Genomic DNA, 23,808 nt, shown 5'->3' with positions numbered 1-23,808 from the left:
TTTCATTTCTTACGCTTTTAGGTGTGTATAAAGTCCCGAACCCGCGCAGACTTACGCGGAAATGCGTTTTGTCTGTGTTTTTTTTTTTGCAGTAAATGGCACATTTCTAGTTGGTGCGTACCCTTGGAATCGTACAGACCAGACAGGACGCAGGCGTAAAGAAAAGGACTTCACATAGCGCATTCTGCGCAGTTCACATTCATAGCTGCTACGTATCTACACATATGCGCAACTCTAGCTCTTTAGTTTCTGTGAAAGTTGTTACTCGGCTATCGAAAAATAGGCAGGGTGTAAATAAATGCGCAATGTCACCGCCCGCTCTGAGATGCGCGTAAGCGTTCCTCCTAACTTCAATCTCGGAGGCCACATCCGCACACACGAGATGTTTTCAAACCGCGGCAGGTGGCAGCAGCAGCGATTTGTTTCCTTCTTTGGCGCCCCATGTGCTCTTTCTTCTCTTTGCTTCCTTTTTTCTTTATCTCATTTATCGCAGAGGCACGCCGGCAGCGCCGCGGTCTAGGAGAGCGCGCCAGTATAAAAGCCGCCCCTTGCTAGGTCTTCTTCACCACTCGGTGTTTGGTACCTCCGCCGCTCTACCGCTCCAGCGAAGCTCACCCCTCGGAAGCCATGGCCCCCGACAGGAACCCAGCCATCAAGTTCACCCAGGTAAGCGGAAGAAAAAAAGAAAAACGACGACCCTACCTGCTCGTCGCGTCATGTTTTGCGGGTTCTGCCGCGCCTCTATTTTAAATTTGTACTTATATAGCACTCCGCGTCTTTTTTTTTGTTGCTGTTGTTATTCGCCTCCTTAAACGGCGACTCCGGGCCAAGGTCGACGACCCTTGCCTTGCCTTAGTATACGCCCACATTTTCGCAACAAGAGTTAGCTTCGGCAGTCGTCGGGTGGCTTGCTTTGTGCCGCGCATGTATTTGTTTGTGTCGGGTCCGGCGGCGTTGAAAGGCTGCCCCTCGGCGCCTGCTGCGAAGCCATCTGTGCCTTTTCCGAGCTCCCGCTGTGCTGGCGTGCCGCTTCCAATCCCGGTTTCGACTGCGTTTTATAGGCGTTCTTGTCGCCACCTCTCTCGATAACAGTTGGAGCTGTTCGTGCTTTATTACTGAAGCTTCAGCTTTAATGTCGGGCTTAATAACGAAAACCCATCACAGGCTGTTTTTAGCGAAAGTTTCTGCTGTTATGAATGTACGGAAGACGGTGCTATTCTCAGTACGGTGCTATTCTCAGTTGTCGTGCACGCTTCGCACATCACAACTCGGGCTCCGCAGCTGTATCTACACATGCCCGACTGTTAGCATGACATGATTACTACGTGCTTTCGGCACCACGTTGGCTGGGAACTCGTTTTTACTGAAGGGACTGTCTAAAGTTCGATGCAGGCCACGACAGGGCCTTTAGAAAAAACGCAAAACTGCCTACGTGGGCAGCATTGCAAGCTTAATCGAACTTTTTTTTTCCATGAATAGTTTCCATGAATTCGGCCTTAACGCCACTATGTTCGGTTCCATTCTCTTTTGGGTACTTCAGAATACAACGAGGGCTTGAAGCACCCCAGCCACTTTATGCCTAAAAATTGTCAGACCGGCAGTTCAGGTTATATCCATTACAACCCATAGGGGGCCCCCGCGCCGCCTCTTTTCCATGTATGTGCATCAAACTGTTGAACTCCATAAGCTTTCGCAATCTCCGCTTCCCCAGTCTTTTGCGTGCTGCCCTATCCACCAGACGCACACACTATGATTTATTAAACATTTACATCATTCATTTTTCGCGTTTCCTGTTCTGTCATCGGCCCTACCCCACGTCCGCCTCGCTAAATAACAGGCGATAGTTTGTGCAGCAAATTTTTCACTAACGCCCGGGTCTGCACATCCTTTGCCGTATCGTATAAGCCCACATTTTGACACAATCCAATGTCTGCTAACACACCATGAAGGTGTTGTACACTTAAAAATGTACCGTCCACTAGCTATAGTAACTGACGGCACACTCTACACGTTTCAGTTGGAGATAGCTGAGAATAATCATTCAACGCATGCTCATAGCAGCCTTCAGTTCACTTTAGCTCTGATTGTTGCTAGGAGCCATTTTCTGTGTACCGAATAATTCGCTTTTGCGTCTGTTACCGGCACCTACATTCTCGTAAAATAATTCTAAGCCCACGGGAGTGGCCGTAGCGAGCTGCACAATCCTCTGCTGTTCTTGTAACTGCTTTCTTTTCAAAAAGCGTTTGTGCATTGACATTTTTTTTTTCTTCGTGCTTGATCGACAACTTGTATCATTTGTCATGAACAAGCTCTCAGAAAAAATTCTAAGCAATGCCCACTAAAAACAAAAGCAAGAGAAGTGATCACAAACGTTCAGTTCATTGAATACGAATGCTTGCCTCTTAGCTGCGTCGCTTTGTCCTCTTTGTCGCCGTTTAACACAAGCGCGACGACTGACTTGTCTAATCGCGGTTCTATTTCCAGCGTCTCCTTTCTGGTCGCAGCATTTCTTTTTGATCATTTGCCGTTAAGCCACTCCTTTCCGCGTGCGTCGTGATAACCACAGGCGCGTGTGTGTGTACGGAGGGCACAGATGCCGGCTCAACAGCCAAGGCAGCCATGTGGCCTCCTTTAGCATTGCTCTGGCCTTCGCATACAGTGATGGTGAAAGTGCGATTCGACCGAAATCAGAGGCACGATCAGTACTCTGCATAACAAGCCTTGCCGCAGCATATACGTCAGCTGTCGCTTGCGCTTTATGTGGGGACTTTCGTTCATGCAATTGTTTTATCCGTTGTTAGTCCTTTTGGTGACTACTCTGGTTATAACTGACACCTCTCGTAAAGGGATTACTTGTCGGGGAAACAGCTGCACAGACAGACACTATAGTAAAGACAAACTGCACAAAGCGTTCCTCGGAACTTTTTATTCTGTGGGCTTATTCTAATTTCTCGTGTCGGGCTAGGTGTTTTCCGACGATCAGCGTTCACCAGAGTGTTAACCATTAGCGGCGTTCAGAAAGCCATTCCTTTGGTTGTAAATGGTTACTGCGAATTCGAAGCGCCACCACGGTGAGCCTTGGAACTTGACTGTTTTTGCACTCCGCAGTGGCTCAGTGCCTACGGCGGTAAGCTCGCTCAACAGTTCCCGATTATACGGTGAAGGGTATGCGGAGAGAAATCTCAACATCCTCCATGGGCAACCCAAAGTGACTAAAACCAATCGTGAGCCCTCCGCTACAGCGTGCTTCGGTGCCTGCAGGCTGTATTGCTTTGGTACCCAGTAATCCGTCAATCCCTCTCTTTCTCTGCAGCTCTTCATCAACAACGAGTTCGTGAACTCCGTGAGCGGCAAGACCTTTCCCGTCTACAACCCGTCCACGGGCAAGAAGATCGCCGATGTCCAGGAGGGTGACAAGGTGAGTCTCGCTTTTCTCGTGCTCGACAGCCTGGCTCTGCCGTAGTAAAGTAACCTGCTGTACGTTCTCTCCTGCAAATCAATACGACCCTCTTACCTTCAATCTCTGTCTTCATATCCTTGTCTGGTCTTCAAGGTTCCTACAAGGCTTATCGGTGGCTCTTGGTTTCAGGCATTCGGCGGTGCAAAAGTAATGGCCCCGCAGAAGGCTCTGCGAACATGTTAGCGCTCAAACCCCGCAACATCGCGCCTTCATTTCCCTCTCACAGCTCATGGACCTTGGATGTTTCGCTGGTTGAATATTCCGCTTTCCGGTGCTTCCCATAGCGTCCCTGCACATGCATAGTGAACTCTACCAGAAGTTACCATGGGATTTTTTTTTACGGTTCTTTTATATTAATTCGTCAATCCGCGCGCACAGCTCTTCAGGCACGGCCTCCGATAAGCCCGTCGTTCAGAACTACAGGCACATGTTTTTCCACCTGTACGTTGCTCTGGTATGCACAAGTGGCTCATGGCGTGCCTCAGCGAACATTGTGAACACGGCGACGCAGATACAGGCAGTGAGCTCCCCTGCACATGTTTTCTTTTTTTTTTTTTGTCCTGCGTTCAGGATGGCATTCAGTGCTGTTTGCGATTCCCTTCATCGGCATAGTTTTTCCAGCAAGAACAGCACTTGTTCACTGAGGGAGTGTTCTTTGGGGAACATTTAATACAACCGGAGCGCCGGGAAACGTCCGATCTGTATATTTCCAGTTTGTCATTGTTCGCCGCATTTCCTGCCGCCCTTCTTTCTGTTCGGAGGGTCATCATTCGAATTATCCTACCCTTTAATTCATTTTCATTCTCGGCATTCTAACGCTTTATAACGACGCACAGTAGTATAGGCACTAGAGACATAGGCCCCCACCCGCCGCCCTTCCGTACTGCGGGGGCCCTTATAGACTAGATATTTAGTCCTTCCTTGGGAATATTCCGCCTTCACCGCACTAAACAAGTGCTTTCACTTTTTTTTTCTTTCCAATCGCGGCTACATTTCAACTCTGCCCCAAAGTTCGGCGCTGTTGGTCGCAGGAATGTCAGCCTGCGAACATGCATTTGTCACTAACCTTAGCATCTTGTCAGGAGCCTCCGACGACGTCCCCGTAGCCTCGGTAGTGAGTGCCGAAGCCTGGTTGGTTCGCGCCTTGCCTGCCTTGCTTTCCGTACTCGCCGCGTAGCCGTTGCCTGTCTCCGAGCGAGCCGCCGGTGACATGATCTGTTTCCGGTCGCCGTTGCCTGCGTCGCGCTTCCTGTGGCGGCGTTGTGGTCCAGCGCAACGGGCAGACTTTCCCAAGAGCGAGCGCGGGTTCTCGGTTTTCAGACACCGCGCTTCTCTCCGCTTTCGTTGCTGCCTCCGAGCACGAACGTCACCCGCAGACACGCCTGCCGTATCCGCGGCACCGAACGCCGCCTTTCCTGGCTGGCGGATTCTTGTCCGGCTGGTACCAGACATCGGCGTCATTTACGCGCCTTGTAGGCCAGGCTCGACACTGGTCTTAGTTGTCGGTGTCTTGGTGCTCTTAGTTTCTTCTCTTCGTAACGCGCGGCTCTATTAGTAAAAAAAATGGCGTTGCCTTCGCTGAGCCGATGAATGATTTGCTTCAGCTGTATCGTACTTTTTTTTTACGTTTTCAGTCCGACAGTCTTCGTGTCGAAGAAGGTAGAATGAATTTATTTTTTTTTTCCTTGCTCCTACTCATCGCTGCTCTCCTGGGCCTGCTGTAAGGAATGACGGGGGTCCTGAACTGATAACAAAAAGCGAAAATTTAGATTTTGCAGAAGTGGCATATTCGGGATCAATACAGTCTAAAGTTCCTGTGGAAAACGTTTCAAGGTCTGAATTCAACCTCCAAATAATAAAATATCTATTTCGTGTCTACAAAGCCCGGAAATAGCGATTTCGGAGCGAAACGTGGCAGGACATCAAGCCAGTCGCTTGCAATGGCCGCCATCTTGGTTTTGTTTGAAAGCTGCGCTCTTTCCCCACTTGCTGGTATTGCTCACGTGAGATTTTTGGAAGGTCGGCATTCCGCTTTTTTTTTTTTTGAGGCTTTGACAACGTCCTCCGAATGGCTGGCGCCCGCACTTCAAGTACGATTTTCTCAGCTTCGTATTTTTTGCTAACATGACTAGCCTTAGGTAAGTTTTTATTGCGTTTTTATTGTGCAATTTCATTTATTCTTATACCGCTGAATTCAGAAAGGACTAAACTGTAGAGCTATGCTGTTTTTGTTTGGCTTAGTCAAACATTTCACATTTTGTGAACCATTGTCACCTAATTGTATTTCATAATTCTCGTGCTTGGACAACAATTTTACATTCTAATGTGATGACGTACTCCAACAGTAATGTGATGAGCATAGCTTCAGAAGGCAGGTCATTCGCTACAGCCCCATTTAAATTGAAACCAAAAGACTGTCGAAAGAAAGTATCTTAATTACCCGTAAGAATTTGCCTAGTAAGGCTTCAGCTATTTTCCTATAATGTGGGAAATATTTGTGGTATACTGAAACATTATAATTTTGAAAACGGGAAGAAACCCGCATACACAACTAATTTCATTACGATATCTTTAATAATAAAAATGTTCCAGACCAGCGTCTCCCCTTAATTACAAACAAAATTTTTCAAGGAATTAAAAACAGCTGCGATGAAATGCCAGCATACTTGCACAAAGGCGATCAATTCTCGATTACATCGGAGACCACATCTACAGGAAGGCTTTTTTTGCTGTAATTGGTAGACATATTTCACAACCGCGAAAGGCCTTCTGGCGCGTCTTGTAGAGCTTTGACACCGGTTCCATGGGTAACTATTCTGTAGAAGAGCAGCTAAAGCTCACACAGTCTCCATATGTAAAAGTCTGTGCAGGTCTTATTAAGCAGTCTTTTCATTTGGTTTATTGCAAGCCAGTGTGGCCACGGTTAGGTTGTCACTGGCAAAAAAATACTCATTCACATGAGGGAAAGACAGTTCTATCAAATAGGTCTTGTGTTCTTTAATCTCCACGCAAGCAGTTTTATACCGGAGAGAGTATATAGTGGATTGTAGATAACATCCCCGCCAGTACTCGTCCAGCCAAAGCTTCGCGTCACGTATGTTTTCTGTTCATTTTGTAGCATGGTCGTCCGGTTATATTAGGTCGAGAGCCTTCACAGTACGCGGAATTACTACGAAAAATGGTGTAATGCATAACCTTCAAAGTATGTGAGCGTTTGTGCCTAGAATTTTGCGAATCACTCACGGTGATTGAATCTGCGTCTCGAACAATGTTCCGGTCATGGTTCAGGGCTAAATCGGAAGTTGCAGCCGAGCACTTTTATCAGGTCAGCGAAAAGCGTAAAGCCGCATCTTCGGCTGTCTTTGTGTTAAGCCACGAAACATTTTGTATAACGCGTGTTAGACTTTCCGGGCTGATTTTTTTTCTCCGTAGTCCTTGCCTGAGCAGGTTGTCTCGACTTGCCGTCCGTAGCCTTCGCGCAGTTCCACCACGTCGATGCACATTAAGCAATAAGAGCTTCGATCCTTTTAGTGTGGACATTTTATCCCGTACAAAGCTGATTGCTCTTTGAATTGCTAACAGCCGTCCCTTCACGTGGTGCTTTATGGACCGTCTAGTCTCAGTGTAAAGCTGCGGTCCAGTGAGGCTCCTGTCCAGAGCTGTAGCTCTGGCCGCTTCAGCACAGTAAAAAGCAGCTGCAGACAAGTTGTCAAGGAGTACGCGCACACTCCTTATCGGCCGCCGCTTCGATCTGCGCTCTGGAAGGCGGATCCTTTTGATAACCTTTCATCCCAGTACATCTTCCTCCTAGCAAATGTTTCGACATGCTTGCGCTTTCATTTCATTTTCACTTCGATATACCTCGCACCCCGACGTCTGACGCCTTTAGATAATCTCTCCTATTGTTCGTCCACGTGTGCACAGCCCTGTGCGCAGACCCCGTCTTATCCTGGAGAGCGCAAAGTGCCCAGCTAGCTTGTCCCATCGTCGGCGTATCCCCGTGCAGACGGCGTCGAGCACTTGATGGCTGCACAATATAGCGTGATTACTGAAAACATCTGATAAGCGACCACAATGGCTTCGATTCAGGGAAGATCCTGCAATGCCGACGCCTATACCGCACGCCTCTGTGCGGAACGTTATCGTGTCCCTCGAGAGCTGCAGTCCTTCATTCGCTGTTTTTTTTTTTTTCCCCATGCGGAATTCCGCGTCTGCTTATCTGGTCGTCTTATGCGCGCCCCTGGCCGTGTGAGGCTAGGCTAAAACGTGTACGACTCTTATCTATAGTGAATTCGTCGACGTGAAGCGGTGCACGGATAGACGGCTCAGATGACACGTTCGTCAAACGCCGACCTTATACAGGAAACGTTCACCACCTGTGAGAGTTTGATGCGACGTTCGTGTTCTTGAGGCTTCTATTTGCCTTCTGTGTGTCCAAGCACGTAGCATTAGTCGTCCAAGCTCCCAACCACTCTTTTCAATGCGTACGATCACATTTCAAGTGATGCCTCTCAGTCGAGGTCAAGACTTTCACCTCTAACCGCAGCCTCAGAAGAATAGTACCCTGTAACATTTCCGTACTATATCTACCTCAGATACCGAGCATCTGTCGGTTAGTAGTCCCTCAAGGAACTCAACCGGCTCCACTATATAGCGTCTAGTGGTACATGCTAGCTCGGGTTCTGTGGCTAAGTTACCTCTCGTCGCGAAAACAGCAACAGGCTAGCATGCTGTGCAGCAGGCAGTTAATGATCATAATTGGGGCTGTCTACTGTAATCTGGCCTCCAGCTTGTGGTGCTGGACTCTAACAGTGTAAAGCATTCTGTCGTCATTTTTCCGCTATGCCCGATAAAGGCCGATTTTGTTAGGCTTACTTGGTAATGTAGTAAGCGCAGTAAACAAAATTACTGTCGCGTATTTAGTCTTCTGTGCAACTTTTACTTCTGTGGGAGCCATTCCCCGAAAATGTGAACTGAAGGGTGATCAGGACCTGTCTTCTCAAATAATTTGTCCAATCAATACTGCAAGTTTGATTTGGCGATGTATTGTTCACTGTTTTGCCAGAACTTCAGCACAGAATGCATAAGAGTAGACGTTTGGGTTAGTTGGTGTGGGTTCATCTTAAAAGACAGCGAAAAGGACGGGAGAAGAAAGACAAGACCAGCGCGTAGAAAATCAAAAGTGCGGTAGTCTTGCCCCGAATAAAATTTAGTTTTCTCATTCGAAATGAGCTGCATTCATTGTTAGATGTTCGTTCAGATATCCGCGTGAAAGTGTCCATTTTAACTTCCTGGTTCTGCTCGGCGAAAAAAAAATCAATCTTCCTATAAACGGCACAGAGGAAGCGAAGAGCTCGGCTCTGAGCCTCTGCTGTAGGCTCGGTCTTAAAACAGCGAAAACAAAACTGACTCGGGCAGCCAGCCAAGCATTCTTGTTTGCTTGGTCTTTTGCACGTGCAAGCGAGAGTCTCTTTACTGTCCGAAGCCGGCTGCGGGAAGCGCCGGCGCGCTTTCCTTGTTATCTCAAGTGCCGCCGCCCCCTAGACGGCGCAAAGGCATCCTTCTAGCAGGCGTCTCTTCGAGACTGCCAAACGCACGCCGGCCACGGCTGCGAAGGAGTCGGGGTCTGCAAGGGCGTTCATCCGACGGAGGCGTCCGCCTGTGGCTGTTAAGGATAGCAGGAAGCAGAGAGAAAGCTCGTCAATTGGCTTCGTTTACACTTTCTCAGGGCGCCGTCGCACTGACGACTACGGCGAGAAGTTTTGCGCAATCTTTCAGTCTGACTCGGCATGGAAGGGGTTGAGGGCCTCCTCTGATATCTGCGTACGCTTGGCGTCCCGCTCAGCCCCGTTGTCTTCCTTTCTTGGCATGTGTAGACCTTCAGGCCAACAGCATACGGAAAGGCCTCACGCCAAGGACAGGCTATGTATAGAACGCGCGGGAAACGACGCGATATGACCCGAGGGCACGAGGCGCCTTCTTCGTCTCCTTTTTTTCTTCTCACGAGTGCAATCGGGTGAACTAGGATTAGGAAGGTAAGAGCTTGACACCCGAGGAGCTGCGGTGTGAAGTCTGTTTCAGTTTTCACAATTGCCGCCTGTAATACTCTTTCCGGACAATGAACTTTATACTGTTGCGACTCGAGGTTGCAGAACCCCACCGCTGCCACCAGTTGTTGTGGCGCACAGGAAAGCTCGAACCCGGGCTCCATTTGGTAGCGTGTTTAGACGTCGGGCTGAGGAAAGTCTGAAGCTTCGAAGTTGGAGATTACAAAAACAAGCAGATTTAATGGAAAGAAACTACGACACTTATTTACAAAAAGAACAAGGAATCAAAATTTAAGAGTTCATGACGTCGAATGACTGGATGAGCCTTTTACCCAGGACCCAGAGCCAATGGATGAACCTGTTACCGAAGGTCCAGAGCGTTCGTGCTCACTTTGGTCGCAGGTTATATAGCCCAAGGCTCCGCCCTTTCACCAGGCGACAATTCATCGCGACACAAAAGATCGGCACTAGCACAGCCAACGAAGACCTGTTGAGCCCTTTCACTAGGCGGCAATTCATCGTGACACAAAAGATCGCCACCACACGTCACTGCCAACTAAGACACCTGTTGAGAGGCCGCACGTGGGAACTGGCGAGGAAGATGCTAAGTCCGCATCACGGTAGCATTGTGTCGGCCGCTCGCGTCCGTCGAACACAGGTGTGGCCTGTTGACGTCGCAGACGCAGCTGGGCCGACTTCCTCTGATTCGTTCCGAGCTTCTTTCAGTCGAGGGGCAACCTATCTTCCCCGGTCGTCGGTCCTTCTAGAACCTTCTAGAAGGTCGTTGGCACCGAGCCGTGGGGTCATCTTGGGGTCAAACGTCTCGTCGAAATGGCCGCTACTGTTGAATCCACCTCCGTTTCATCTCGGGTCTCAAGATGGGTCGTAACAATACTGAAACGATGACAACGAACTTCTCGCCACCCGCCTTCACTTTGCAGTGAAGTGCTTCGCATTACCTTTAAATCTTACTAATGCAGCTCTACTTCGTGTCGTTCACTACTTTTGATATCCGATACCGTAAACATCGTACGTCGGGCCGCGCCAGGGCCTTATGCTCAGGAGCTCGTAAGTCTCCCCGCCAGCTTGTTTGTGGCAGGGCTAGTACTTGCGTTACGTTTAAATCCTGTATTTTTGTATACTCCAGATCAGTACAGGGTAGTTATACTTGGTCCTGTTTCCCTTGGGCCACCACGCAGTACGGGCGCACGGGGTGCCACTCACTGACTTAATGCCGCCTCTGCATCAGTGTCACTGTTCGAATCACGTGAGGGGAGTAGCTCCCTGTTGCCGTATTAGTAAGCCATTTTGTCCGCAAGCTACGATGTGTCTTTCGGGTGTGCTCTACCAAAATGCCTGCCACCGTGGTTAGCATTGGAGTGCGGCAGCTGCTTTCGCTGTAAGGCCCTTGTACTTAATCTGTGACGTGGTTTGTATCATCGGCACTTCCTATTCTACTGATTAGGTGCCTTGCTTTCCCAATGCTTCATCGTATTACTCTAGAGCTACACGCACTGGATATCTCATTTAGTCCAGCAGATTATGGTCCGTGCTCTCGCCCGCACCCATGACACCCACCCCTTTTCCTTGCTCACTCTTTGCGAACCCCCGAACATGGAAACAAATGCTCTGTAGGGGCTGGGAAAAAGAATAAACAAAAATAAAGTGCCCCGGCTTGTGCCACGAGACCGTGAACACATACAGTGTTTCTGGAAGCTTCACACGATTCGTAATACTGAAAGCACCGCGTGATAAATTACTCAGGCTGAAAGCAGCTTGCCAAGGCCGCCCGGACCTGGCTGAACTGTTGGTTCTGTCCCCGAGAGGGAGTGCCCTTGAAGTAGTCTCCTGTTTAGAACTTTTCGCGTTGACTTTTCTAGTCTATACAAACATTTAGCCTAGAAGAGACGTACACCGGTTTACGAGATGACTGCTGCGCACGCGCGGTGACTCCACCAAGCCGCGACCCTATCACTAGGCGGGCGCACCTGACGTCCGGTAAACCAGTATACATCTTCGATGTACTAAAAACCTTTTATAACGAAACTAAAGAGGTGACAGCAGTTTCACTTTTAATGTACAATTTAATCGAACCGTGATGAAGGGGGGGGGGGGGGATGAAGGAGTGATTGAATGGTGCAAGTGCTTACTACTCATGAATCGTACGTGCATCTCTCTTTGTGTAGAATGTTGGTATACTGATCCTTTGTAACATCTTCCGGCCCTTTTGGAAGAAAGCACTTGCATGAGCACAGCCATATTTTATTAGGCTAATTTTCTACTCCAAAAATCATTACTCATCAGTGTCGTATGATTGGAGGCGGAGTGGTCAACATGTACATATTTTTTTTTCATTCCCATGTCCTTCTCTTACTCTTGTCCACAGGCAGACATTGACAAGGCGGTGGCTGCTGCCAAGGCTGCCTTCGACCTCAAGTCCAAATGGCGCACCATCGATGCCTCGCAGCGGGCACTGTACCTGCTCAAGCTCGCCGACCTGCTGGACCGCGACCGTGACTACATCGCAGTGCGTAGAAACTTCATGATACGAGACGTTGCTTTATTTTTAACGCTTCTTTCCGCCGAAGCTTTAATTTTCAATCGCTGCATGCCATGCGTGTACGGTTGTGACGTACAGGGTGTACCGCACTTAGCGGTAGCACTTGACCACGTAGCTTCTCGTGGCTGTCACACCGCCAATAGAATGTCACAGTCCAAATAGTTATTAAATGCGCCAGCAGCAGGCGCTGCTCGAAACTTATAACCACATGCTGAAGTGTTCCCGTTTAGTGTGGTCCGCCTAGAACAGTCGGCATTCTGTAGTGAGCTACAGTCACACGCAGGAAGCTCCTAGGCTTCTTATTAAGGATTCGTTCCCCGACTTAAAACATATTTTTGTGCCACCTTACAAATTAAGACAATTGCGCAGGGCAGCGAGTGCACTGCTGCCAGGATCTATGGAGACCTATAAGAGGGTCTAGCTAATTGAGTCTGCACCTGCTCGCAGAGCTTGGAGACTCTGAACAACGGCAAGCCGTACAAGTACGCCCAGGAGGACATTGACTGTTCCATGAAGCACCTTCGCTACTACGCCGGCTTCGCCGACAAGGTTCACGGCAAGACCATCCCTGCTGGTACGTACACGGTACTTCATGCACTAGCCCTGAAGCACCACTTATAGTGTGGCTGTAGATCTGGCTGGCTTTGCAAACAACGTGCTGTTCCCTCAGTATAAACGCTTCTTCATCACTGCGCTGGGATGCTGTCTTGTACACTGGGCCTGCGGCAGGTGTACATTACACACATTTTTAGATTTTTTCTTCGACCTGGAATTTATGTCTGTTTCGTTTCCAACATCGTCAGCTTTTGTATAGTGCTCTCAACCTGTCACTTTCTTGTCGCTATTCCGTTAGATTGGTTGCGCGACGCGGATAAGTACGCACCTTTAAGCTAGTCATACGGAAACCAGTTGAAACTGTATTTTCTTACTTTATAACCGACGGCGGGTGGATTATTCATTATGCTCGTTCCGGCAGATCTATTCTCCTTTTGCTGCCTGCAGCTGTTCTGAGCCATCCGCTTTTTTCTGAAGCCCTGAAACAGTGCGTGCAGCTCTGGTGTATAGGCATCGCCCCGAGCCTCGTTGATAAATAGGCAGGATAGCATGAATTCCTTATTTCTTAAAGGTACGCGCCTAAAAGCATCATGTATTGAATACAATTGTTTACTTGTACAACCCGGACACATATCCGCACAGTGGGACAGTCCTTTTTTTCTTGAAATAGACGTAGCCACTGCTGGTCCTGCAAAGGACCGTCATGGGCCATGCTAATACATTTCCATTATTAGGCCAATGATGTGTACTGCTGGGGAGATTTTTTTCACTCCCTCCTAACAGACGGAAAGGCACAATTAATACTTGTTTGTTTCACCAAGCAGTTCCCATAACATTTAAAAAATTCTTAATGCTCGTTTAATGAGACGGAAATCGCGTGTCCTTGAAACATTTGGTCGTTTGTCTACCTAGCTGTCATTTTGGTTCAAAATAAATTGCTACATTAAGTTTGCTAAACACATCTACGACAGCATGCAACCACTATGCCAAGGTTTAGGAAACACGTTGACACGACTACTAAGACCCCTTCACCATGCTCGGAAAAGCGGCGTCCGTCCATCCATATTTGTTTTTAGAGGGGGTTCTAGAGCAACATATTTTTGTTAACCTTGTTATTCCCCTCTCCTCTTACAGACGGCAGCTACTTCACCTACACTCGCTGCGAGCCCGTGGGCATCTGCGGTCAAATCCTGCCCGTGAGTATCGCACTGCATGCCAAGCGCGAACGTATACCATCGATTGCTGGTGTCTCCGTGCGCACTGTCTCCGTGCGCACTGTCTCCGTGCGCACTGTCTCCGTGCGCACTGTCTCCGTGCGCAGGGGGGGAAATCTGACTGTGCAGCCTGCTCGTGGCCCCCCCCGCCACCGAATACGGGCCGGTGTAGTTTCGGCTACTAGGCTTTGTTTCGGTGCAATGCCAGCAGTGGGGATGGGATGGCCGGGACCCATCCTCTGGGGATGCAAACCCCCAATGGGAGTGGCAGCGACTCCCAGACGACTGTGAGGGCCAGTCGTGCACGTGAGGTCCGATGCCTGAGCGGAGGCAGGCCTGGGTTTATACTCAGGTTGGACCCACGAAATCCGGCCCGGAAGGCATGTCAAAACGCCAAAAGGTTTTCGAATACATGCTACCTTCCTTCCTCTGCGCGCGGGGGCGTGCAAGTCTGGCTACCGACGCGTCGGTTTCTGGTTACGGAGAAACCAGGTCCGCGCGGGGGTTCATAGTGGCCAGGCTCTGAGGACCGCCGCCCCGGGGAAGCGGCCTTACGGCCGGCCGCAGGCTTAACCGCCTGCGGGATGCCGGGGGATGAGGGCTTAGTACTGCCTCGTAAGAGTCTGGCGAAAACCGAAGATGTGTGGAGTACCGGTGGAGTAGGCCCGGGTCATCTCATCCTAAGCCACGTTCTTGGTTAGTGGCCCGGTCGCCCAGCCTTGAACACTCTCTCCTCAGTAGGAGAAGAGTAAGCTAGGAGAGGAAATAAGTGCATGGATGGTTGGAGGAAGCACAGATGGGCCCCCCGGAGTCTGACCGGTTCTGAGGCCGCGAGGCCGTTGACGAACTGGGCGTCTCCACTGGAGTGGACAATCACACATACTTCCGGTGTCCGAAAAACCGCGAAAAACCTTCAACGGCTAGTAGCCGGCAGGTGGGAAAAGCCTTCTAGTGAGCGATGAGGAGCCCCAGGTAGCTACTGACCCCGTGTTAGGTTTTCCTGTCTCCGACGGTCGGAGCCCGTTGCGTATGGTGGGTGGTCGGGCATCCCGTGAGTGGGGCCGCACCATTGGGCAATCTCGATGCTCTCCCTGCCCTGGCCAGGCGGGCCAGTAATGGAGTCGAGATAATTGAAGGATCAGAGCAAAAATCTCGCTGTCCCCATTCCCTTCCCACGTCCCATTTCCCTTTCCGCTACTTCCCAGGGGAGGTCAGGGGAGCCTCCCCGGGCCCGCTCTCTCGGCTGTGGGTCGCTAATGTAGCATTATCCCTAATATTTTATTTTTCCACCCACGGGTGGTCAAATTACAACTTGCCTACGGGCATCCTCTTTTATTTTCCAATTGGGTTAAGCCTGTTGTGTGTAAACGGTGCAGGCAGGGGCCTATTATTTTTATTTCCTTTTCGGTTGCCCCAACCTATTCAATGTCTCCGTGCGCACTGTCTCCGTGCGCACTGTCTCCGTGCGCACTGTCTCCGTGCGCACTGTCTCCGTGCGCACTGTCTCCGTGCGCACTGTCTCCGTGCGCACTGTCTCCGTGCGCACTGTCTCCGTGCGCACTGTCTCCGTGCGCACTGTCTCCGTGCCCACTGTCTCCGTGCCCACTGTCTCCGTGCCCACTGTCTCCGTGCCCACTGTCTCCGTGCCCACTGTCGGCTGTCTCGGAACTATGCGACACAGTTCGCTATTCTAGTGCCTGGGGCCTGATAACAGCTGTACCTGTCATAACCTCCAAAAGTGTAGGAGTGCAAGAAGTGTCCTCGGCATGCTTCTATACTCTATCTCACTGATTTGGAGGCCCTTGATTCGTCTATAGCCTCTATACATGCTTGGCCAAGGCCGCACACTGCTTCACGCATTCTCAGTTACGTTCCCGCGCACATATATCTGGCAAGAAAAACAAGAAGCGCAAATCGCCTGTTCTCATAAACGACCATTTTAACCTTGTTGTTCCCGAGCAGAACCGTGGTGGTTGTATAGTGCGTAGTAGCAGCGGAGCACGGGGCGCTGTATCGCGTTTGCAGGTGGCGAATGCACTCGCGCAACTGCTGGCGTGCAGCGATGCGGCTAGGCTACTCGTGGAAGCGTTGTTGAGCTTCCTCTAACTTTCGCATGTTCTCCGGCGGTGTGCTTGCGTATTAACCGGCGGCTTCAACACACAAACCGAGCACATGTGGTGCCACTGCGGCACTTATCGTGCAGGGGGAGCAACCGGCATAGAGTACTGTAATGTCGTGGTTTCGCGTCGGTCTGGACTGAAGCCCCTAGGCTTTAATCTGGACTGGCATGTAGTAGAGAAGAGTTGGATTAGTTGTACGCCTCTGTGCTGGAGAGGCGTGAAATAGACTGGCAGGACGCATGCTCCTAATCAGTCATATATCGTCTATCCTGTCACCTTTCAGGAATATCTCAGATGCTTCAGCAAGCACTCATTCCTAAAGATAAATACAACTTTACAGGAACACACTGTAAGCGTGCAGCAGATGTCAATTACTTAGTAAGCATACTATTTAGCTAGAACATGAACTAAGATTTTCTAGTGAAGTTCTAAATTGACAGTACGGTGGTTAGTGGCAATGGCGAGTTTGTAGCCACGTTCGAGACAGTGCCATGACAGTGTGGAACGAAGTCTATAAAGCCCACAAAATCTTGTGCTATTTTTGTTTCGCACAAAACCGGAACTAAGCGCACGAGGTGTGCAGGAAGCCCAGTGCCAGTGCAGCGTCGGCTACTGACGCGTTGCAAACACTGCGGCACGAAATTCGAACTGCATTCTCCACTGTACCACGGCATGCACTTCCTTTTGCTTCGTCGCTTGGTGCACAGATAAGGAAAGTCATCGTCAACTACGTGGCCGCTATTTTTGAGAGCGACGATGCTAAGTAATATGCCGGCCGTCGTACAGTAAAGCCATGGTCAGTGGAACACGTCACTAGCGAACGTTGTGTTTGAGCCCATAATGTGCGTGGGCAGCAAAGTGCAGTTTCGGTGTTGTGCAGAAAAAAAACACACACCAGATTTCCTCCTTCCCCTGCGGCGCGGATCCAGTGTCCATCGAGATGCGAGACAATTACTGCGCAATTTTCCTTTTGTCAAAAACCATTGTTTTCGCATTTCCTTACTGTGCAGGGCATTAGTGATTTTTGTTTCAAAAACGGACATGACATAGTGTTTTCCAAGGCTACTTTCTAAACATTAATACGCCCATATCTCAGTAAAAAGGGAGTAAGCAGTCTTCTAGAGCATTCCCTTTTTATAAGGGTGTTTATGGTATATGGCGGTTTTTTTATTTTTTTATTCGAAAATACTGTTGGCCGTGGGGCCGTTACAGTGGTGGGACGTGACACTTGAAAAGCAAAAAGGTTTCGTCGATTATATACAAAAATACAAAGTGAATCTTCATCTATACAATCATTTCTTACCGCGTAATGTTTCACTTTTTATACAGAAGCAGTGTTTAACGTCTCAAAGCGACTTAGGCCATGAAGTACTCCGTAGTGAAGGGCTCTGGATGTTTCGACCACCTGGCGTTCTTTAAAGCGCACTGACATCACTGGCGATATGCAGTACACGTGTTCTAATACTTTGCGTCAACCGTATCACTCGAAACTACTATGCTCGTTCATTTCTACTTAGTGTAGCCTGCAGTATGTGCTAATGGAGCCCGTCCTAGGTCCACAGCCTTCGTTTCTTTGCTCTATACACAGTGGAACTTCCCGGTGGTGCTGATCGCCATGAAGCTGGCTCCCGCTCTGGCCGCTGGTTGCGTGTGCGTCGTGAAGCCCGCCGAGCAGACTCCGCTGACGGCGCTGTACTTCGCCCAGCTGTGCAAGGAGGCGGGCATCCCCCCGGGCGTTGTCAATGTGGTGCCGGGCTACGGTCCCACCGCGGGCGCCGCCATCGCCGAGCACCCGGAGATCAACAAGATCTCCTTCACCGGATCCACCGAGGTGGGTGTACATATAGCCTACCGCTGCTTACCTTCTGCTCCTTGCCCTGTGGTCCGATTCTGGCTAGAACATGCCACTCTTTCGCGGCTGCTGCTTAGTTTTCAACGGTTTATGCAGAATTCGTTCTATCTTCTAGCGTTTTACAACAACCTGACCGTACAGAGGTAGGGAAGACTTGGTAATTATCACAGATGACACCGTGAAGTGGGAAGGCGGCAACCGTCTGCGTAAACAGTATTCGATACATGAGAAGGAACGGAACGCGTGTCTGAACTGCTTTGATGACATTTGAGGCAGATGAGGTAATTCACCTAGAAAGGCACTCTTCCGGACGGAATGCTTTCGCAACAGGAGAATTTCCCGCCTTTTTATTGCAGTTCACCAGAAAGGATGTATACAACGACACTGATTGTATTCTTATAATGTGCTTTTTTCGCATCATTTCTTCCAGAAAGACAGGCGAGATTTGCTAGTGCACATACTGTTCTAAATTGCCGCCCAAGAGCTTGCTCGCATGTTACCATAGTCATCAATATGACAATTTAAAACTGCAAAAGGCTATATTAACAGATGGCATGTGCAGGTATACTGAAGTGTTCGCGCCCGAAAATACGAAATCTGCTTTTGGCGCCAATCGCTCAGATGTTTTTCCTTTCGGCAAAAGAAGTCGGCTTTCTTTACATTGTTTCCCTTGTTGCACGCATCCTGCTCATTCGTGTTGTGGGATACGGCGGTGATTAGCTGGCATCGCTATTGCTTCGGGTTAAGAAGGCGCGCAAAGCTTGATAATCATTTCACATTCTGCTGCAGATCCTTCCGCCATTGTGCTCAGCCACAACCCACACGCACTCTCCCCTTTGCGCAGGTGGGCAAGCTGATCCAGGAGGCGGCCGGCAGGTCCAACACCAAGAGGGTCAACCTTGAACTGGGTGGCAAGAGCCCCCTGGTCATCTTCCCCGATGCCGACCGTAAGTTCACACTAAGACAGCACTAAATGAGATGGAAGGAATCTTTAAGATAACTATCCCAACGAAACAAACTGCTAAAAAATGTCTGACAAATTGGTTCCCAGATCTCGGAAGTCTTAAATCCGTCATATGACTCATTTGTCTCGGCGGAAAGACACTGCAAAATCTGACTTCTAGATGTCACAAATAAAGTCTCGAAGTGGGCTGCAAGTCCTTGCTAATCTGCATGAAGGGAGTTTGCAAGACTTTTACAAAACTACTTCATGCACCCAGTTTGTACCCGCAAATTTACTTAGTTGTCATCGGCGAAGGAGGAGCGCTGTCTTCCCACAAGCTTGCGCAGTATACGCTGCACACAAACGTGCTACATGCTGCTAGAACTACTCGTCATGTGATAGGTAAAACGGCATACCCGAAAAAAAGAAAAGTCTTCAAGCTCCATCAAACTTGATGCATTGAACAGTACTGCGAAAGTGCAGCAAAATTCTCCGAGGATGTGTTGTGCATTTCCTTCTGTCGCGTTGAAACTATGCGTGTATGGCCGTGCCTGTAACGTCGCTGGGCAGTCAGAGCAAGCCACTACTTCCCGCCTTTATGTACGGCCTGCGTGAGGCACCGACCATTTATTTCCTCTTCCCGTGACGACTTTTCTATAAGCCACAATATTCTCGACGAATGGGCAGAAACACGCACCTACATAACAAACGGTGAATGAAAAGTGCCTAACGAATGCGTCGAAACGTTTTTAATTGGTATCGTATGGTATATGGAGTTTGAAGTTCGAAAATGACATGGTTTTTGCGCGGCATGCTTCGCGTAACAAGAGGGCAGCGCTTTCGAGACGGAAGGCCTTCGGCAGAAGACTGCACTGGAGTGCCGACCCAATTATATCTTGACAGGAGGGGAAACGATTCTTTTGTCAAGTAGAGAATAAAAATTTTGTACTCACGCCTGCAAACACACCTTCCCGCTGATCGCTTCGGTCGCCTCTGAGTATTGCTGCTCGTTCACAGTGGCATCATGCAGCGCTGATCGCGCATGGACGAGTTGCTCATGCGCAGGCGTCCAGCCACTGACACGGCGCAGGCTGCGCACGCGCAGCTCAGCCTAAGGGAATGATTTCCCGGCCAAAGGGGCGAACGCCTGAAATTAAGTTACAAGAAGGCACGCAATAAACACGACTCAAGACCACTTAAGATCGTCCTTCGCTAGACCTCTTAAAAGCGTCTAATTTGGTTGGAAATCCATTTTATCCCATCCATCCCCGGCAAGCGCGTTTAAAGGTGTCGTGTGCTACATGCACTCTAATACAGTTAATCTGGCCATTAAAAACTACCGGCGGCCACGCGTATGAACGTGCCTTCTTTCAAGAGGCAGACATCTCTAACTTCAGTTGCACGAATAAAGTCTTCTCGGGCGACTGCTGTTTAACCTTTGGCGTTTCTTTTTTTTTCTATTCGCATAGTGGACGAGGCTGCCAGGATCGCTCACATTGGTCTGTTCTTCAACATGGGCCAGTGCTGCGTAGCTGCCAGTCGGCTCTTCGTGCACGAGGACATCTACGACCAGTTTGTCGCCAAGGCTAAGCAGCTCGCTGCTCACCTTAGGACGCAGGTTGGAGACCCCTTCGATGACGCCACCGAGCAGGGACCGCAGGTGAGGCAAAGCACATCGCTACCGCCCAAGCTGGCGTAATTTCTTCTTCAACCTGGATATCGAAGAGTCCAGGGCAATGCTTCAACTTTTCCACGTTACCTTCTCGTCGTTCCTACAGCGTGACATCTTCTTTCTTTATATTTAACTTTCTTATGCTTAACTATAGCCGGAAATTTCGCAGACGAGCTAATTTTAGACACAACACTTAGAAGCACACTCACAAGCATGGAGAAAACTATTCCGTTGGGGCTGTTTTCTCTATCTCGTTTCCTCCTCCGCTCGCCTACTGCTCGTAGTCACTAGACAAAACTACGCACGCTGTTGATGGAGTGGCATAGCCAGCCCTAATAAACGGAGGTAAGGCCTGGCTGGCAGCATCGCTAACCGTAGCTGAAAGCCAGCAGCAGTACGAGTGTTGAGATAGTTTGCGTGCACTGGCTTACATGCATTCAAGATCCACAAACGATCTGTCATTTTTACTCAAAGAGCTTGTCAAGCCGTTCGCCAGGCGGGCTGGCACATTCACAAAGAGTGAGCTCCGGCTACCAGGAGCATATATGAGAAGGCAGAGTTCATACTTGAACCTTTCGGAGTCCTTTAGCCACAGCAGCGCGTGGCGCAAATTTTCTCAGACTTCTCCTAACACATTTTCCAACTGCATCAACTAAGAGCGATGATGTCTCAACGTAACGACCTGGTTGCGTTCTGTGCGCAGATCGACGACGAGCAGTTCAAGAAGATCCTGGGCCTGATCGAGTCCGGCAAGAAGGAGGGCGCTAAGGTCGAGATCGGCGGCAACCGGATCGGCACCGAAGGCTACTTCGTCGAGCCCACGGTGTTCACCAACGTGACGGACGACATGAGGATCGCCAAGGAGGAGATCTTCGGCCCCGTCCAGCAGATCCTCAAGTTCAAGACCATGGATGAGGTGCTGCGGCGTGCCAACGACACGACCTATGGTCTAGCGGCTGGTGTTGTCACCAAGGACCTCAACACGGCCATCACCTTCTCCGACGGCGTGCAGGCTGGCACCGTCTGGTCAGTGCCGCCGCTCGAATATAACGTCTTCTTATTCGGGCTCGATGTCTGTGCGAACCGGCGAAAGCGAACTTTAAGCAGTTGAGTTAATTTCGACCTGGCGCAGTTACGGTAGCTTGGCACAGTGACCATTTTGACTTCTTCGCTGTCCAGCTTCACTTACACGACAATATCTAATTGACTCCTCTCTAAGCGGCCTTTACATGAACAAGGCAGTCTGCTGGGCGGGGAGCCGGTTGTCTGGCTCGTATAAACGCCACCGGGCGCGGTAGGGTAGGCGGCTAGTGGGCGGGTGCGCGGATCGACGTAACTCTAAATTTAGCAAAGGATGTGGGTTGAGATTTACCGGTTTAAACCCTGCGGGAAATTGCACTTCATTCCTATCGCGTCTGGCAGTAGGGTTAGAGGGAGCTGACAGCAGGGATAGAAGGTGCTGCCTACATAAGTCACGCTGGGCATGTGGGAGGCTGATGAGCACCAGTAAACCCCGATGTAGCGCTTAGCTGCACGTGGTGCCTTGTTGCAGAACGCTGTGCTTGAGTGCATTAGTTCATCTGCCGTGGCGAAGCATGTCTGTAATATGCCTTTTTTTTTCGACAGGGTCAACACCTACCTAGCTGCCAACGTTCAGGCTCCTTTCGGTGGCTACAAGATGTCTGGCCTCCACCGTGAATGGTGAGCAATCTTGCCTTTGTTCCTTTTCTGGTGTTGAATGCACTGAGCTATGGCATTTCAGGCTGCTTTATCCTTCTTTGACAGCAAAACGCAGATGTGTAGGAAGAGTACATTTATTCAGTTCCATGGAGTATTTTCATTTTTGAATGTCTTGTTAGCTCTGAATAATAGCCTCCTTCAAGTGTCCCAAGCCTTTTCCTATGTCTAGTATTCTGAAGTGAAAAATCTGTAGCCCACTGACGCTTATGTTAACGATACTGACTGGTACATCCAGCTGTATCTATCTTAGCTTGATTCTGACCTACGTTCTGCATTTTGTTTCCAGCAACGAGGATGGTATCCTGAACTACATAGAGACAAAGACGGTACGTGACACTTCGTGTTGATATACTTGCGCGACATTTGCCTGGTCATTATAGCATGCCTCATTTTCGTTCACGCTTCATGCTGGGGTTAATACATAGCGCGTCATATCCACGGACTTCAAGGTGAACTCTGGATGCCTGTTGTCTTTTCTTGTTTCTCGCAGGTCACGATCAAGATCCCACACAAGCACTCGTAAGGCACTCCTCGCCCTGGACTGGAAGAAAGTCGGAACGTGCCTTACAGCTCCCCCCCTCCCCGTTCTTATACTCAAGAAACCTCAAATTTGTTTTAAAATAAAATAAACAGCCGCTCACAGTTCTGTGACGCAATTGCGCAAAAAAAACTGAGTTCTCTCTTAATTTTGGGCCGTAAACCTGAAGGGAAAGTTGCGCCCACAATAGCAGTCACATGCGTTCGAACGGAAGACAGGCACTTCTGAGTTTGTTTTTACGTATCGCCGATCTTCTTAGTCAGTTTTCGCAAATCCCTGCAGCGCGAGAATTCAGCGATGATTTCCCTTGTCTCGCATGCCTGCCGTGATTTGTGATTGCCTGCCTTGCGCCACTTATGTCATGCCTTAAACTCCTGAGGCAGAGCTAGGCAGGTTTTCAGGGCAGTATAGTATGAATATTTTAAACAATGTTTGGCCGTCTTGGGGGAACGGCAGAAAGAGAGCACCCGTTTCTGTCGGCTCGACCAAAGTTACTTGATCCCCAGCCTTGCTGGTCTGATGTGGCATGAAACATATCAAACCAGACTCTTTCCAATGGAGGCTATCAAAAAGACTGTCTTGCTGCTAGCAGCGTTTTTCTGGCTTGGATTCCGAGCAGGTCAACAGCTGCAATCATTTCCATGAGTCCATATTTGTGTCGCCAAATGGCCTTAGATCACACAACAGTGCATAATCCAAGAAAGATGGTAAAGGCTGAATGGATGTGGTGCCATAATATCACTTTGATAAGAAAAAAATAATTGCCTGAATAGTAGATCCAGGCCTCCAGGAACTCAATTTGTTAGTTTCTCAACAGAATGCACCAAAGATTAATTTTTACAAGCATGTAAAAATTTTCGTGCAAACTGAAAATAGTTGAAAACTCTAATATTAAAAAAAAAACAGTGTTTGTGAAATTAACACCATAGGCAACGTGGAATCATTTGCTTGTTCGAAGATGCCCATGTTGATAGAAGTTCAGGAAAAAATAATTGTCGATAGTAACAGTGGCAAAACCTCTCCGAAGAAAATGGATGTGGACGTGCTACCATGCTCACTGTTTTCAGAAATATTAGTTGCGGCGTTCACTATCTGGCAGTATGCTAA

At 49.3% G+C, this 23,808-nt stretch overlaps 1 protein-coding gene across 1 annotated transcript; it reads left to right on the top strand.

Annotated features, from left to right (window-relative positions):
* Positions 1-496: 496 nt before the first annotated feature.
* Positions 497-22,686, top strand: LOC149363024 (retinal dehydrogenase 2-like). Its single transcript, XM_089568415.1, has 12 exons — positions 497-666; positions 3,314-3,418; positions 11,894-12,034; positions 12,515-12,641; positions 13,757-13,818; positions 17,545-17,787; positions 18,653-18,755; positions 20,221-20,411; positions 21,127-21,449; positions 22,050-22,124; positions 22,450-22,489; positions 22,654-22,686. Exons 1-12 carry the CDS (start codon positions 628-630, stop codon positions 22,684-22,686), a joined length of 1,482 nt encoding a protein of 493 aa, XP_089424541.1. The 5' UTR covers positions 497-627.
* Positions 22,687-23,808: the final 1,122 nt, after the last annotated feature.

Source organism: Amblyomma mixtum, chromosome 2 (assembly GCF_055824585.1).
Source record: "Amblyomma mixtum isolate Tamu chromosome 2, ASM5582458v1, whole genome shotgun sequence".
In the NCBI taxonomy this organism is placed as follows: domain Eukaryota; kingdom Metazoa; phylum Arthropoda; class Arachnida; order Ixodida; family Ixodidae; genus Amblyomma; species Amblyomma mixtum.
The sequence above is the reverse complement of the archived record's forward strand: the minus strand, read 5'-3'. Positions and strand labels throughout refer to the sequence as shown.

Bases quoted from the DNA above. Each gene is read 5' to 3' on its own strand.
- LOC149363024 (XM_089568415.1), top strand. From the start codon at position 628: ATGGCCCCCGACAGGAACCCAGCCATCAAGTTCACCCAG. The intron at 13,819-17,544 runs GTGAGTATCGCA...CTCTATACACAG, and splicing joins TCTGCGGTCAAATCCTGCCC to TGGAACTTCCCGGTGGTGCT. The intron at 17,788-18,652 runs GTGGGTGTACAT...CCCTTTGCGCAG, and splicing joins CCTTCACCGGATCCACCGAG to GTGGGCAAGCTGATCCAGGA.